Below are 17,115 nucleotides of genomic sequence, written 5' to 3'. Positions count from 1 at the left end.
ATATATATATATATATATATATAAAGAGAAACTTTAAGAGTTAACATTTTTTTTAAATCTGTACATATTTACTAAATAATCAGTTGAAGCTGCTTATTATTATTTTTACAGTGTATTAACTACATACATAAAACTTAAGTATTATAAATATAAAGTTTTATAATCCATGCCTTGTTGGCAAGTAAATATACACTTAGGTTTATTGATAGGCTTAAGAAAGATTTAGTGTTTTAAAGTCTCTTTAATGCTACATTTATAGTGCTCAATAAATATTTTTTACAATTTACAATTCTATAGCACAACTTTCTTTTGTATAATGTATGTAACATTATAAATGTCTTTACTGTCACCTTTGAGCAATTTAATGAATCAACTTTAACAAAAGCATTCTCTTTTATTCACATTTTTAAGGAACAGAAGTGCATGCATGTTTCTAAATTTCTAACCACAATATGGGTGTGACTTCTGCTTAATAATTTTGATGACACTGTGTTACATGATGCATCTTTAAAATCTGTTGTTCAAACAAGAAAGCATTAAACTAAAGCATCATGATTACCCAAGCCAATGTGCTTATTTTAGCACAGGAAATGCATAAGGAAAATATGCACAAGATGATTTCAGACTGGTTTGCCTGTGTGTTTGTGTCAGCTATTTATGCCCAGAGGATATGAATCGTCATGTTGTTTAACACCACTCCCACAAACTGTGTAAAAGAGTAAATGGCTAAGAGAACTATTTCCACAAAGCAGTCAACAAACAAAACATATCACACATGCTGTTGAAAGTTTCCATTTTCCAACAAGTGCAGCGCTTTAAATTTGAACATACTGTTTAACAGAAGACGAAAATTATAACACGAACAAGCTAAATAATGTGATTTCAAGCTGTCTGAGCAGGTAATGTGCACAGACATGCCCATCCTTCCATAACATCTCATATATCCAGCATATGTGAGTCAGAGTGAGTCGCTGTTTGCTTCTAAATGTAGATCAAATGGCCTAATATGGTGAAACAAAAACACCTCTGTGATGAGGCAAGAACAAAAAGCTGGGTGTAATCCTCATAAACACACAAGGCAATGCTACGCTGCTGTTATGCAATGATAGAATGGTGTTTTTCAGTTTTCATAATACTACTGTACGTTTTCAGGTCAGTGGTTTTCTACTATCTCCAAGATTTAAAGAGACAGTCACCCAAAAATGAATAATCTGTTGTAATTTACTCCTTCCTCAATCCTGTTTCTTTCTCCTCAAAATAAGATATTTTGTAGAAGGTCATTGACTTCCATACTATTTTTTCCCTTCAATTGAAGTCAATGGTTACATGTTTTAGACATTCTTCAAAATATTTTGTATTCAACAGAAAGAAAAAAAAATAATAAAAAAGGTACATTTTTGGGTTATCCATCACTTTAAGAAGAGTAACCAAACTCATTGTCGTTTGAAGGTTAACAATAAAGGCTTAAAGTGAGTGCTTAGGGAAATTACTGTACTGTATATCTAAAGCAAACTGTCTTGAGAACAATTTTCAATGGCATTTCCCTTTCATCTTACCTTAGTTATTATTATTAGTTTAGTTTATTTGTTTACAGGGTCAATGCACATTAATAAACATTACTGTAAAATGTGCCAGAATTAGCCAATAATGGCTATTTTTCATCTGTAGACCCCTTATTGAATGTTAAAAAGTCACACTTAAAATAGAAGCACAGCATAATAACAGAATACACTATCATATATATAATACATTTAAAGTAAAAAAACAAAAACAGACTAATGGCAGCAGAGGACAAAGAGCCAAAGACAAACAGTACAAATAAGTGTCAAGAATACAGTAATGCTGACAATGCTGATGTGTCAATAACCAATTTTTAACATGGGACTGAAAAAAACGAAAAGTGCATGATCTTCTAATTGTTGGTGAAATGTTGAGTTCAATTCCCTAGCAGCTTTCTCTGAAAACACTGACTGACTGAATTTACTTTTTTGAGAGGAATAATACACCACTCTTTCACCACCTCTAGTAGTTCGGTGAGCAGTCGTTCAGTCAGTCGAATTTTCCCAACTAAGCAGGTTGTATTTCTTTAATATTGAACTATGGTGAAATTGAACTGATTTCTTATCAAGGGTTTTTATAGATTGCTTGTATAATGATTCAAGTGGCTTCAAAGTAGTTATGCTGGCTTGGGACAAAGTGGTTAAACAATAAGGGATATGAGAAATGATCATGGAGTGAGGGCAGTCTCACATGACATCTGATCATGAATAAAAATAAATAGCCTGCTGCATAATAAAGTGCTTTGTGTACAGTTCATAGCAAACAGCTCTGTTTCTGTCATTTTTTAGGCACCATTTATTGTCACAAAGTAGATTGAAAACATGATTAACACTATATTTTGATGGTATATTTGTGTATTAGTAGACTGCTTAATATCAGTTGATATGCTCCTTCAACAGACATTTAACTGACTATAAGAAACTTTGCAAGTACAAGTCAACATACACTAACCCTATCCCCAACCAAACAGTCTACTTATAATCTAATGAGAATTAGTTGGCATATAGATGCAATGTAACTTAAATTCAACAGACCATCAAAATAAAGTGTGACCAAAAGTTGGACCTATTATACTGAGACTTACAAAGTTATACTCTCTACTAAAGCTACAAAAAGATATGTATTTTAAAAAGGTTTTAATCATTTAAGTTAAAAAGAAAAAAACCATACTAGGTGACCCAGCCGATATTTTTGGTGATTTAAAATCAGATTACTGTTGTTATTGTTTATAACATATATATATATATATATATATATATATATATATATATATATATATATATATATATATATATATACGTATATATATATATATACATATATATATATATATATATATATATATATATATATATATATATATATATATATATATATATATATATATATATATATATATATATATATATATATATATATATATATTGCATTTACAATAATATAAACTTAGTTGAAGACAAAATTATTATTCCTCCTTTGATATTTTAATTATTTTTCAAATCATTCCCAAGTGCTGTTTAACAGTTTTTCCCCAACAAATTTAATCATAATAGTTTTAAAAATGAATGTAATGGCTAATTTCTTTAGTCTTTGCCATGATGCCATCCTAACTTATTGTAATAACTTCATCAGATTTTAAAGTTTAACTTTAGCTTAACAATTTTTTTTGTCAGTTTGACTGATGCAAATACAACTCCAAATCAGAAAAAGTTGAATTTCAACAATGCAAAAAAAAAAAAAATAAAAGACAGAGGATACAGGTACTTAACTGGCCTGCCTGCAGTCCCAACCTGTCTTCAATAGAGAATGTGTAAAAAACAAAAAAACAAAAAAAAAAAAAAAACAAAGACCCTGTTCTGTTGGCCAACTTCAGACTTGTTTGCAGGGAAAATTGGGACAAAACTTTACCTGAAACACTTCATCACTTGGTGTCAGTCCCTAGACGTCTTTTAAATGTTGTGAAATAAAACAGCAATAATACAAAGTCGTAAATGTTTTCATGTTTAAAATGTTTTTTTTAAATGTGTTGCGAGAATCAAAATTTAAATATGTGTTTATTATAAAAAAAAATCACGAGGAACACATTAAATAATGTTTGTTGTATTGTCTGCAATGAACAAAATCAAAGTAACTTTTGAAAGCACTACTTTTTTATTTGCGTTTTCTAAACTGTCTAACTTTTTCTGATTTGGAGTTGTATATGTAAGCACAAAAAATTATGTGTGTTTGCAGCTTCACCTGAGCACAGTTGTCCTTTAGAGCGAGGGCAGCTGAAGTCATCACATTCACAGAACGGACCCCAAACTTTTCCAAAATTGCTTGAGCGGCAGGCACACTGGCCGCACACACAGTCTCCACGTCCACTACAGGTCCGTGCCTCTGGACTGGGGCTACAGCTGTCCTGTTGAGTGGGTTTATATTCGCTCTCACTGCACTCGCATCGGGAGCCCAGTCGGCCCGGGTCGCACAGGCACGTGCCGCACTCCAGCGTCCCATTGCCTTCATGACAGTATGGGCTGGCAGGCACCGAGTTCTGCTGACAGGTACAATCGCAAGCAAAGTCCACAGTGACCTGAAGAGCGTCTTTAAAACCAATTGGCTTCACTGTAAAAGTCTGACTCTTCTGTTTGGGGCAGCCGTGAAGTTTGGCCTCAATGCTGAACGAAACCTTTCATGGAGAGTGAGAAAAAGAAGTTAAAGGTCAATTCACATGGTAAAACAGTAGAGGATGGAGAAAAAATGATGAAGTTATGAGGTTGACAAAATGTACTGCTTAAATGCAAAGTGCTTTGGATAAGAGCATTTAATATGAATAATAAAATTGATGATTGAACAATGATTCAAATCAATAATCTCTAAATGTGACCACATAGTTCATTATATGTATAAATATTCAGTCTCGGTCACACTTTATTTTGATGGTTCGTTTGTCAAATTTAAGTTACATTGCATCTACAGCTAATTCTCATTAGATTTAAGTAGACTGTTGAGGTTAGTGTATGTTGAGATGTACTTGCAAAGTTTCTTATAGTCAGTTAAATGTCTGTTAAAGGAGAATATCAACAGGTATTAAGCAGACAGTCTACTAATACTCAAGTGGACCAAAGTAAAGGGCCCGATCATACACCTAGCGTTATATGGCGCAAGACGTGTTAGTCGTGTGATTAACGTGTGATATTTTACACAGCGAATGCCCTTACAGCTGCAACCCATCACTGGGAAACACCTATACACACTCATTTACACACATACCACATACAATTTAGCTTACCCAATTCACCTATAATGCAAGTCTTTGGACTGTGGGGGAAACCGGAGCACCCGGAGGAAACCCACACGGGGAGAACATGCAAACTCCATAAAGAAATGGCAACTGAATCAGCCGAAGCTCGAACAAGCAACCTTCTTGCTGTGAGGCGACAGCACTACCCACTGCGCCATCACGCCTTGTTCTTGTTACAGTTTAACCATACATAAAGTACCAAATGAAAAGTAATTAACTACATTTACTTACTATAAGATCAGCGTTAGGATGACGGTTTGGTTTAGGATTAGGATTAATGGTTCAGAACACTGTTCATATTCCTGCCACACCACAGAGTGCCATATGAATAGTTTCATTTTAAATAACATGTAAATGTGTGCATCAGGTGTGCGATAATTTCAACTGTTGTGCGACCCCATATACACAGCTTTCTAAAATACTTGACCCTGATTGGTCAGTTGCAGCTTTCAGGTTTGTCTGTCATTATAGGTTATGACTGTAAACTTTTGTCTGTTTACAAACTAACTTTTACTATTAACCACAACTCAATAAAAATAAGAGATAAAACATATTGATGAAGTGTTGCTTTGGCTCACTGCACTTTGGTAAATGGAACAAGCATGGTTTTCTCCAGTGTTTATGCGTCAGTTGCTGACCATATCTCCAATTTTGAGTCCGTCACAGGACCGTACTCCTGGAATGACCTCATCATCCAGACATGTTGCAGTGACGGACAGCGATAACTCATCCGGCACATTCAACAGCTCCAGCTCAACCTTAGACCTGATTTTCTGCAAAGACAAATGGCACAAACAATACAAATATACGTTTAAAAAAATGACGTTTGTTGTTTGTTCAAACTACTTATTTAAAATGAGCTGAAACGACATCCGGTTAAGATTGTGAGTCGGTAATCACGCTTGAAGTGAGCTCCCGAACAATTTCGTCTTTCAATATATTTAGCTGACTGCTTGAATCTTTAAACACACTTGGTGGTTTCCTATTTGTATCGGGCATCAAACAGATACAGTTTGGAAGGATTTATGGCGTCTGAAAGGCAGAAAAAGTGTTGGCGGCTGCGACAAAGAGTCATGGCGGCAGGCTGCCGCTGGATCTAGAAAATCTCTGTGCCACTCTGATCACCGAGCTAACCTCTACCATCGCAGAACAGGTGAAAGCTGCAATTGACACTGCTCTTGCTCCAGTTGCTGCATCTTTTGAGTTTTAAATCAAGTATCGAGTCACATGATCGACACAGTGACGAACTTAATCAGCACATGAATGGTTAACTGGAACAGAGGGTGCTAAAGTTGAACTCAGCCAATAAAGTACTCACTGAGAAAATGGAGGACTTGGAATTGCGCTCTCAGCTTTGTAATCTCGTGGTTATCGGCCTTCCAGAAAGAGTAAAAGGAAGCGATCCGGTCACATTTTTGTTGCACTTTTTCCAGGACGTGCTTGGATCAGAGATGTTTCCAGCGCCTCCATTGATGGACAGAGAGCACCATATTGGCCCTGCGTCTTCGGTTGAACGGGATAATCAAAGAGCTATCGTGTGGTTTCACTACTTAACCGATAAAGAAAAGGTTTTGCGGCGAGGAAATTGAAACCTTTTCTATCAGAGCCCCAAGATCTTCATTTCTCCTGATTATAACTCTAGTGTGGCTAAAAAGAGAGCAGCATTTTCAGTTGTGAGAAATGGCTTGAAACAACTGAAACAACACAATTCTTGAGGTTTTATAGGGGGACAACTTGATGGTTTTATGTTTATTCTACTTAAATTTGTAAAAACTACTAAGTTACCATCAAGACAAATTTCTTTCATGTTGCACCAACATAAATCGATTGTGTGGAACCCAGAGTTTTTCAGTGTAAATAAAATCCTCTTTGCCATGATGACAGATGACAGATAATATTTTACTTACTATTATGAAAGGAACTAGTTTTTGACTTACTGTGCCCATCAACGTTAATTATATTAACTATGTTAATTAGCCCTTGTGTGCTGTTGGGTATGTTTTAATCCACTCAGGGGTGATATCGAGGCTTAGTTTGGCTATAAATTCCTCTGTGTTTTTACAAATAGAATGTTTTTTGACACATATTTTGGAAAAATACTTTGAAAATTAATTTTTAAAAATCCAATAACACACTCTGGGCAAATTGAACACCCTTTTGTTATGTTCAGGGCTGTTCTTGCCCCTACTGACTTCCATTATACAGACATTTTTTGATTGCCAACTGATAATCAACAGTAAACATTAAACATTTGATCTCTTTCCAACAGGGGAAAATCTGCAACAATCAAGAACGCATGATTTTATGCTGTCATGGCTTTGCTATCAAAAAATGTCATTATAATGGAGGTTAATGAGGCAAAACAGCAATGAACATAACAAATGGATGGTAAATTTTAATGGTACATAAAGGTTAGGCATTGGAGAATTGATTCGCTCTTACTAATGTATTTCTTATTTTGAGTTCTTCTTTTTTTTTTTTGAACAAGTGGGGAAGAGTAAATTATAAATTTTAATTTTGAGGTGAACTATCCCCTCTTGATAACTACGTCTGACCCATTTACATGTCTATAATACATGCAGTTCCTTTCTAAATGTTTTATTTTTTTGACTGAATAAACAGCAAAGTGGAACAGAATACTTTCATTCAAAGCTTATAGCTTGTCTTACCTCAGTGGCCTGAGTTATTTAGTTGGCTCAAAGAGGGATACTGTGGCTGGAGATTGTCACTAGGCACTTCGGGTATGTATGGGTATCAGACTTTATGTTTTTCTGTCAATGATTCAATGATTCCCTATTGCTTTCACCACAAAATGAAATGTTTCCTAATATTTTCTCCTCTTTATTCACTTCTTTTCTCTTTCAACGCACCCCCCACCTTTTTATGCTGTTTTATTTGTTTCTCTTCCTCAAGTGAGCCTTTTCTGGGATTTATTTCCCCAATATCTTATAATGCTGATTGATATAATGGGATTTACTTAACTATTAAGTACTACTGGTGTTATTACCATAGCATATAAACTGAAAAAAAGAAAAGAAAAAACCTTAATAAAACTTAATAAAAGTAACTTTAAAATTTGCTAAAATGTTGTAAAAAGTAACCAATTCTCAGAACTCACACCGAGGTATAACTCCTGGCGCAGTGACTTACCGCATACAATTCCAGAATGAGTTGCACAACATTTGATGAGTCTTTAGTGAGCGTTCCCACTGTTGAGCCTGGAATCAGCTCACTGTAGTTCTGTGAGAAACAGGACATTTCCCATAAACGTGTGTAAATGTTATATAGACAGATGATAGACAAAGTGCAGAAACTCACACGATACAGTGGAGCCACATTGCTGGTTACAGCAAAGATGAGGTTGATATTGTTCTCAGATATCTTATCCGTGATCATGCCAACTGAAGGGTAGTCCTACAAATACAAAAATATGTGCACTATCAGACATCCATCCAACCATCCAACCATCCATCCAACGGTATATACAGGAATCATTAAGATAAATTTAATACCTTTTAAAAACCTTTTAAAGACACTTTTCATACATTTTAAGACCTCATTGCCAAAGTGAACAGATTATGTCAGTGACACTTTAACTTACATTTACTGTATATTTATTGTAAGACAACACAATTAAACAGCCTTAGCTGTGCTCTGAGTTTGATGACTAAAAAGGGCAAATTTGCAATCATTATTTCTGTTTTTGAAAGATATACCACATACATCAGGCTCTTCATTTTGAATCAAATGAAGAACAATCAAGAAGTTAGTATGAAGCATATGGGTGTCTGTCAAAGGACTTGTGCTTGTAAAGTGAATGAGTTTGAAGATGACAACAAATCCAGCCGGATGCCATAAACAAACTGATTAAACATCCTTAAAAATAAATAAAATGTCTTTATACAAATATACATGTATAATGCAAACATGAAATTACATTTAATATATTAGCAAACAGCATTTAAGTTGTTTAAATACTTTTTAAAGATCTTAATTTTCTCTCAATTGGTTTATCATCTTTTAATACTTTAAGACTCCACAGACACCCTGTAACTCTAACATTTGGTCTCCTTTAGACATTATTTTGACTTTCAGTAAATATATGCAAAAACATGTCAAGTACCTGTTATTACAGCATTACACACTTAGGCTATAAAAAAAAAAATCTGTGTTGGCTGACCAGTATGGTGGTCTTGTCATATTCATTCTGGTCATTTATGTGGCACTCTCCATCATGGGGCTGGACGATTCCAGACAGCCTGGCATCCAAAGCCGAATGGCTAATGTCATCAGTTGTGAAGACCAGTAAATGAGATGCATCAGACCTCCATCCGATCTTATCCTGGAACAATGGCAACATTCAGAAAAGTGAAGATTAAGAGTTGTAGGATTTGTAAACAAACGAAGATTACCTCTTAATTATGAAATTTATCAAACCCCTAATCTTTTTTGAGATGCTAATGTTCTTGGATCTGATTCAATGATCTATGCTAAGCTAACAGTGCTCCTGCCAATGGGCTCAATTTCTTTTTATTTATTTAAACTGTGTGATTCTAGGGGAGTTAAATGAGCCTATTTCCTCTCAAAAAAAGGTGAGTGTGACTTTATATACAGTTATTTAGTTACAAATAAAAATATTTAGTTCTGTCCACCACTGAATGGAAATCATTATCTTCAGACTTTGAAACTATAAACATAGTTACCTATAGGTAACACTTTACAATAACACTACATGAATACGGATGTACTACTATATCAATTAAACATTATGAACGAAGGATGAATTAAAGGTGCAGTAGGTGAACATTTTTTGTTGTGCTGGCTGAAAGTCTCTTCACATTCCAATAGTAATGATTCAAAGTAAATGATCTAAATGTGTATATTTGTATTTTTATGTTCTTGGTAAGGCATAGGACTGAAAAATGTTCATCCAATTAAAACTGTCAGGCCGATAATTCCCATAATTCTGAGAAGTAGCCCAAACTGTCTGTGAGCAAATGTAGATTTGTACAACTGCGCATCTGTTCATGCAGATTCATTGAGCATGCGCCACACGTTGATGTGCACATGAAACTGTCACAGCAGTAAAATCAAATGCTGAATCAAAACTTTTTGAAATGCTGAATCAATGTTGGAGTTACTTTTGCACGCTGGAGGAAGGAAGACACCATGGCTGAAGTATTTCTTTTAGACAGGTAATTTTATATTTTAAAACTATTTGTCATGCAAAGCTGATGTTTACGAATAAGTTATTTGCAGAGAAGTGTTGTTCAGCCAATGAAATCTTCCAGTGAAAGTTTGATGTGACTATTTTAAGTTTCATAAGGTCCTTTTACAGCATCGATAATGTAGATTTTTATTTAGTTTAACTACAAAACAGTATATGGCGCTATTCCACCCAACCTGCTTTACTGAGCTGAAGTTGGTTTTATATTCACATTGGTTAATTTTTAGATGACAACCAGTGACGCACTCCCTAATTTGTTTACCATGCTACTCTGAATATTCGATCTGAAATAGCATGTAAGTGGCTTACTAATAAGTGTAATTTCTGCACACCACCAGCCAACCACTGAGAATACAGTAGTTGCTTTAGGACAAAGAGCATGAGAGAGTGAGGCCAGCGATGCTTGCATGCATGAAATTTTTTTTTTTTTTTTGCTCTCTTGGAGCTTTTCGGCGCTGTCTTTCCTTTTTTTACAGTCCATATCTGACAGTGAGAATTGGCTTGTGTTGCACTTACTGTTTGTTTGACATTCTTGCAAGATTATGATTATGTTTGCGTAACCTCTAAGTGGCTCGGCCCCTCTCAAAACCAGCCGGCCATCACAGATTGGGCCAAATGCTTAACATTCAATTAATATTATTATAATTACCTTCATCATCATCATAATATTCACATCTAGCAAGAGATAAAAGCTGCCTGTTTGTAAAAACAATACATAAAACAAAAAAACTGACTGGCCCACATATAAAAAATGGGGTAACACTTTACAATAAGGTTCATTAGTTAATGCATTTACTATCATGAACTAATCATGAGCAACACATGTACAGCATTTATTAATCATAATTGAACATTTACTAATGCATTATTAACATTCAAGTCCTTGCTTGTAAACATTAGGTAATGCACCATGAGTTAACATGAACTAACAATGAACTACTGTATTTTCATTAACTAACGTTTACTAACATGAATAAATACTGTAGTAAATGTATTGTTCATTGTTTGTTCATGTTAGTAAATGCATTACTTAACATTAACTAATGAACCTTATTGTAAAGTGTGACCAAAAATGGTCCAGCCCTTCTGGCATTTGCCAGATGGCCAATCCGCCCCTGGTTTAGAATGAGTTAATGATAATGTACCCCTCCAAGTAAATTCATGACAAAGATACATGGTCATGGGTTCATGTTGGTTACATTTAGATAAAACTAAAGAGTTGATTAATACTTTTATTAACAAAGATGTACTTAAACGCAATTAAGGAATGCATTAATCACACTAAAAATTTTGTGACATGTTAAAGATAGTTCCAAATTAGCACATGCCTTAACTCATCATTACCTCATAAAAAATAGCATTTAATTAACATATAAGTGCATAATTATTCATGTCCTGTCATTGTACAGTATTAACTATTTACTATTTATACAAACATATTTTTCAGTTAGACTTTGTATTGTGCAAAAATTGATTTCTGTGAGTGTCACCTTGCACACAACTGCTTGAAAGATTGCGTCAAATCCACCCTCAGGAGAGTCCCTGTTTCTGGACACTTTCTGTTTCTTTACTTCCTCAGTGAACCGCTCTACCTGTTCTGTCAGAGACAGCACGTTACGATAGCCGAACTGCGGTGGGCAGAACTCAGAAGTCCTGCGTCAGACACAGAGACAGAAGTCACTAAACTTAGCCACCATCTCTGATGGGTTAAATGTATGTTTAATATGAAGGACATTTGAGCTCACTTATAGCACGGATTCGTGATGACCTCTGGTGGGTAAGTGTACATGTACGGTGAGACAGTTTTGTCTACAAATGCTCCAAATCCCATGCGCAGGTTACTGGTGACGCCACGTAAAGCTCCGGCCAGATTATTGCCCAGAGTATATAGTGTCTGCAGGTTCTTCCTCATGGTGTTGGTCATGTCCATCAGGTAGTACAGGTCAACCGGGTAATCAGCAACCTGCTTCACTGTGACGGTGAATTTCCTGGAATCATCTTAAAGAGAAACAGGATGATTAAAGGGTTAGTAGTTTCTAAATTTAGAGATAAATGTTTTGACTTCTTTTTGATTTGGACAGAAATGTATTCCAAAGCTTTTTTCACTAACTTAAGTAACATGCGTTAACTTCATAGAAAATCAGAATTTATCTTTATGATTTTAGAATATTACTCTTACTCAGGGAAGGACAGTGTTTATGATACATGTATTTTAATAGTTTGTAAATAGTATTTTGTAATTTGTTGATTGGGTTTATGAAAATGGGTTAATATTTTGTATCAAAATACTTTAGTGTCTTATATTTTTGTATTAAAATGCTGTAAACTACTTTGTAAGAAATCTACATAATGACATCATATAAATGCTTTGGATGTTATTGACTCTTCCATTTAAAGAAGAATTTAAAAAATCTTAGAAGAAAGACTATACCTTTTTATTTGGATGGATAGCTGATGCCAAATGTTTGTTGTTAAAACAAACAACTTCAAAATAAGTCCTACAGTGGAGATTCCTACAATACTTAATTGGCTGTTTCAAATGCCAGTAGCTGATCTGTAGGTGGTCTTTATAGTTAATGAAGATCAAAGATGTAAGCCTTAAGATGTCACAAAATATCAAACACAGTTATTTAATGATCAAAATCTCCTCAAACAGTTTTTATATTGAGTATTGAAGAGTTCAACAGCAAAAAAGTTAATGTGGAAGGGATTGATCGAATAAATCTGACTGATGAAAGATTTGCAAAGATTTCCTTTGTAAAAGTATTTTGTAGTATTTTTAAAATACAAAATCCAGTATTTTATTTTGATACACACATGTTGTGGCTGCTGTATTTTGTAGTTTATTTTGATACACCTAAAATTTCAATGTGTTTTTGCCCAACCCTGCTGTTCCATTACATTACTGTATATGTCACATTCACTTTTATTAATAATAATATGGCCCCAGAAAATCTGAGGGCTCCCAAATAAATACCTAGAGGTATAAATTATACCTATTAATTAAATCTAACATCATTTTCCATCATTTTCTGTATGATGAGGGTCTAAAAAATGTTTAAATTGTATTACATCGCAAATGTGAAAATGTTTCACCTACCCTCAATCATGGAGCAGTCCAGCAGTCAAATTATTGAAAGATTAGTTTTAAAAATAAAATAGTTCATGTTGTTTTTAGTTGTGAATTAATTTTAATTAAACAAATCATATAAAAAAGTTTTACAAGACTCTTTACGTTGTTCTTATAATTTTGCATTAGAACAAAATGTAGAAAATGATATTTAGTAATTAAAAACAGCAAAATAAATCAATTAAAAATAAATGAAAGTAGAAAAGTTGCATTTTAGAACTTTTGGGCAACATGGCTGGAACTGCTTAGGGTCCTCAGATTAGTAAATCCGCCTCTGATCCAATTAAAAATGTATCTTTCATTTCAGTTTAATATTGTTTGTTTTATTTTTCAAGTAATATATTTTAAGTTCAAACATAATAAAAAAAAAAAAAAAAAAAAAATATATATATATATATATATATATATATATATATATATATATATATATATATATATATATATACATATATATATATATATATATATATACATATATATATATATATATATATATATATATATATATATATATATATATATATATATATATATATATATATATATATTTATTTATTTATTTATTTATTTATTTTATTTTATTTTTTTTTTTGATTAAGAGCTCAACTAAGAAATATTTGGTTTGACTAATGTACAATTTTAAGGTAACTCACCAGGCCAGTGCATGTATATTTAACAGGACCCTAATGTGCTTTGTACTTTTATGGAATTAAAAAATATTGTTTAAGGCAAATGATTTATTTTTCATTGGCTCGAGTGATCAAATTCAGATGTGAAACCATTACCTTATTTTTTATTATTGGATAAATGAACATTTGATGGGAATTGTTGTTTTGATTGAAGCTATATCTTCTTGTTAAGAACAAAATAAGAATTTAAATTATTTGACGTTCTTCAACAAGATGTTTTGTACCAATTTATATAAAATGTTCTCATTGAAATAGAAAATATTGTTTAAAGCAAATTATTTATTCATTTATTTTTCATTGGGTCAAGTGATAAAATTTAGATGTGAACCATTACCCTATTTTTTTTTTTAAACTGGTTGAATGAAAGCTTTTTTCCAGTGTACAGTAGAAGGCTTGTTTTGATAACACTGCATACCTGGCCTGAGGGTGAGCTGTATTTTTTGAGGTTGGATCTGAGTGATGTCACTGCCTGAACCCCCAGCCTTGTCACTCAGAGGTATGTTCTCAACTATCTTCACACTGCTGACCGGAAACTCAATAAACTTCCCAGAACATCCAGACTGAATGATATTGTCTTTCAGATCACAGCGAGACAGGGCCGACCCTCCCTTTTGAAAGACCTGACAGATACACACAAACACAAATCCATGATAGCAAACATACTGAAGCATTTCAAACGGTCATCTGTGCATCTGTACGGGTGTGATTTTTGCATGTGAGTAAAATTGTGTTTATTACCTCCTGAGAGCACCAGGCACAAGTCGGGTGAATCGAAAGACATTCTTTACAGGTACTGACTCCTCTAGAAGTGCAAATATTAGAGCCTAGAAACAAAACCAGGGAAAGATCAAATAAAAAATTCTGGCCCAGTTTACACCCAAATATGTTTCAAGAGTTCACAGATAATGCTTGACTACTTTAGCAGATTTGGCATGCTGTCCAGGGAGAGAACCCTGAGCTCGGAGATAGATGAGCCCAAGGCTCCTGCCTGGTCAATAAGCATTAGGAGGGATACAAGATCAGTTAGGTCTCCATAACTTCCCAAGAGTAGACCGCTAACTGTGCCAGTTTGTACGTAGTAAGTGGTTGTGACTTTAGCCCCTTTCACACAGTGATACCGGTAAATATCCGGAAATTTTCCGGAACAACTTTACCGGTATATTCAAAAAAGCGCTGTTCACACAGACGAGGACGTTACGAAAATTTTCCGGAAAACAGCATTCACACATCCATTCCAAAATACCGGTAAATTCTGACATCATTCCCCACAAATGAGCTTTAAACGGCTGCGCTTGTATTTGTAAACATTTGACTAAATTACAAACTCTGTGGATGATCAATATTGTGAACAACTTTCACAGGATCACTTTCGCATGTCGAGATGTTCATAATATGTGTGTGCAGGCGCTCATAGGCGCACGCAAAGCTTGAAGGTAAACAAACAACGGCTTATCATAAGCATCTCATCGATGATCATTTACACAGTTGGCATTAAGAAGAACATATAAACGTGATCTGACTAACTTCTAGAAGCTAAATGTGTCTGGGAAAATATTCAAAGGCTTTTATGCTCACAAACCGCGCGGACGTAAATGCGTCTGACTGTTGTGATTGGCTAAAGCAGACATCTAACGTCGGCAATTTTCCGAAAAGGTCTGTATGTGTGAAAGGGGCTTTTAACTTTTGTTGCATGTTTTTTAAACATGGAAGGAAACCGGAGTACCCAGGGAAAACTCACGTGGACACGGGGAGAACATGCAAACTCAGCACAGAGAGTGTCGACTAGCTCAGCTAGTAGCCAATGTCCCCCTTGCTGTAGGGCTCTATTTCAGAGGTCACTGCAGTGGAATGAATCGCCAACTATTCCAGCATATGTTTTTACACAGCAGATGTCCTTCCAAACAAATAAAATAAAACTCATACACTACGAACAATATAGTTCAATTCACCTATAGCGCATGTCTTTGGACTGTGGGGGAAACTCGAGCAGCCAGAGGAAACCCACGCCAACACAGGGAGAACATGCAAACTCCAGACCCAGGTGGGACTCGAACCAGCGACCTTCTTGCTATGAGGTGACAGTGCTAACCACTGAGCCACTGTGCCACCTTTACGTTAAACATACTAAAAAATTATACTTTAAGTCAACTTAATAAAATCACTGTTATTTTGCTTCAATTTTTTGTTTTCCTTAAAAGTGAAATTTAGCTTTGGTCGAAACTTTAAAATCCACCGGTGGGTGGATCCACCATTGGAAGTAAAGAATGGCATCAACCATTCTTTGGAGGAAATGGAATGGAGGAAAACTATCAGTTGGCCCCAAAGAGATTCTGGCAAACTATCCGACGCCTTAGGAGGGAAAAGCAGCTCCACATCGACGCTGTTTACATCGGAAGTGGGGAGCTGCTGACCTCGACTGGGAATGTGGTGTGAATACTTTGAGGATCTCCTTAAAACCAACAACATGTCTTTCATTGAGGAAGCAGAGACTGGGGATGCAGGAGTGGACTCACCCATCACCCAAGCTGAGGTCACTGAGGTAGTTGGGAAGCTCCGCAGTGGCAAAGCAGCGGGGGTGGATGAGATTCACCCTGTGTATCTTAGGTCTCTAGATGTTGTGGGGCTGTCGTGGCTGACACGTCTTTACAACATCGCATGGAGGTCGGGGACAGTACCTCTGGACTGGGCAACTGGGGTGGTGGTTCCCATTTTCAAGAAGGGGGACCGGAGTGTGTGCTCCAACTATAGGGGGATCACACTCCTCAGCCTACTGGGGAAAGTCTATGCCAGCGTACAGGAGAGGAGGATCCGGCCAATGGTTGTACCTAGGATCCAGGAGGAACAACGTGGTTTTTGTCCGGGCCGTGGTGCACTGGACTACCTTCACCAGGGTGCTTGAGGGTTCATGGGAGTATGCCCAACCAGTCCAAATGTGTTTTTTGAACTTGAAGAAGGCATTCGATCGTGTCCCTCGTGGCATTCTGTTTAGGGTGCTTGAGGAGTATGGGGTCAGAGGCGATCTGTCGAGGGCTGTCTCGTCCCTATATAAATAGAGTAGGAGTCTGGTTTGCATTGCCGGTAAAAAGTCAGATTTGTTTCCTGTGCATGTTGGACTCCGGCAGGGCTGCCCCTTGTCACCAATTCTATTTATAATTTTTATGGACAGAATTTCAAGGCAAAGCCTTGGAGATGGAGAGGATCCGGTTCAGGGACCACAAGATTTCTT

The 17,115-nt window shown here is 35.4% G+C and overlaps 1 protein-coding gene across 3 annotated transcripts in view; it reads right to left on the bottom strand.

The window, feature by feature from the left end:
• Positions 1-17,115, bottom strand: part of itgb3a (integrin beta 3a) — a 34,237-nt gene that overhangs the window by 16,360 nt on the left and 762 nt on the right. For 2 of the 3 annotated variants that reach the window (XR_015479930.1, NM_001037235.1), the window contains 9 exon segments: positions 14,628-14,713; positions 14,305-14,509; positions 11,816-12,068; positions 11,561-11,723; positions 9,024-9,185; positions 8,162-8,257; positions 7,994-8,083; positions 5,482-5,616; positions 3,799-4,228 (listed from right to left, as the gene is read on the bottom strand). Coding sequence is in view for 1 of the 3 variants with exons in the window: in NM_001037235.1 (NP_001032312.1) it covers positions 3,799-4,228; positions 5,482-5,616; positions 7,994-8,083; positions 8,162-8,257; positions 9,024-9,185; positions 11,561-11,723; positions 11,816-12,068; positions 14,305-14,509; positions 14,628-14,713 (1,620 nt within the window). In the remaining 2 variants the exon portion in view is untranslated. 3 annotated transcript variants of the gene reach the window in all.

Source organism: Danio rerio, chromosome 3 (assembly GCF_052040795.2).
Source record: "Danio rerio strain M-AB ecotype USA chromosome 3, GRCz13ab, whole genome shotgun sequence".
NCBI classification, from domain to species: domain Eukaryota; kingdom Metazoa; phylum Chordata; class Actinopteri; order Cypriniformes; family Danionidae; genus Danio; species Danio rerio.
The sequence above is the reverse complement of the archived record's forward strand: the minus strand, read 5'-3'. Positions and strand labels throughout refer to the sequence as shown.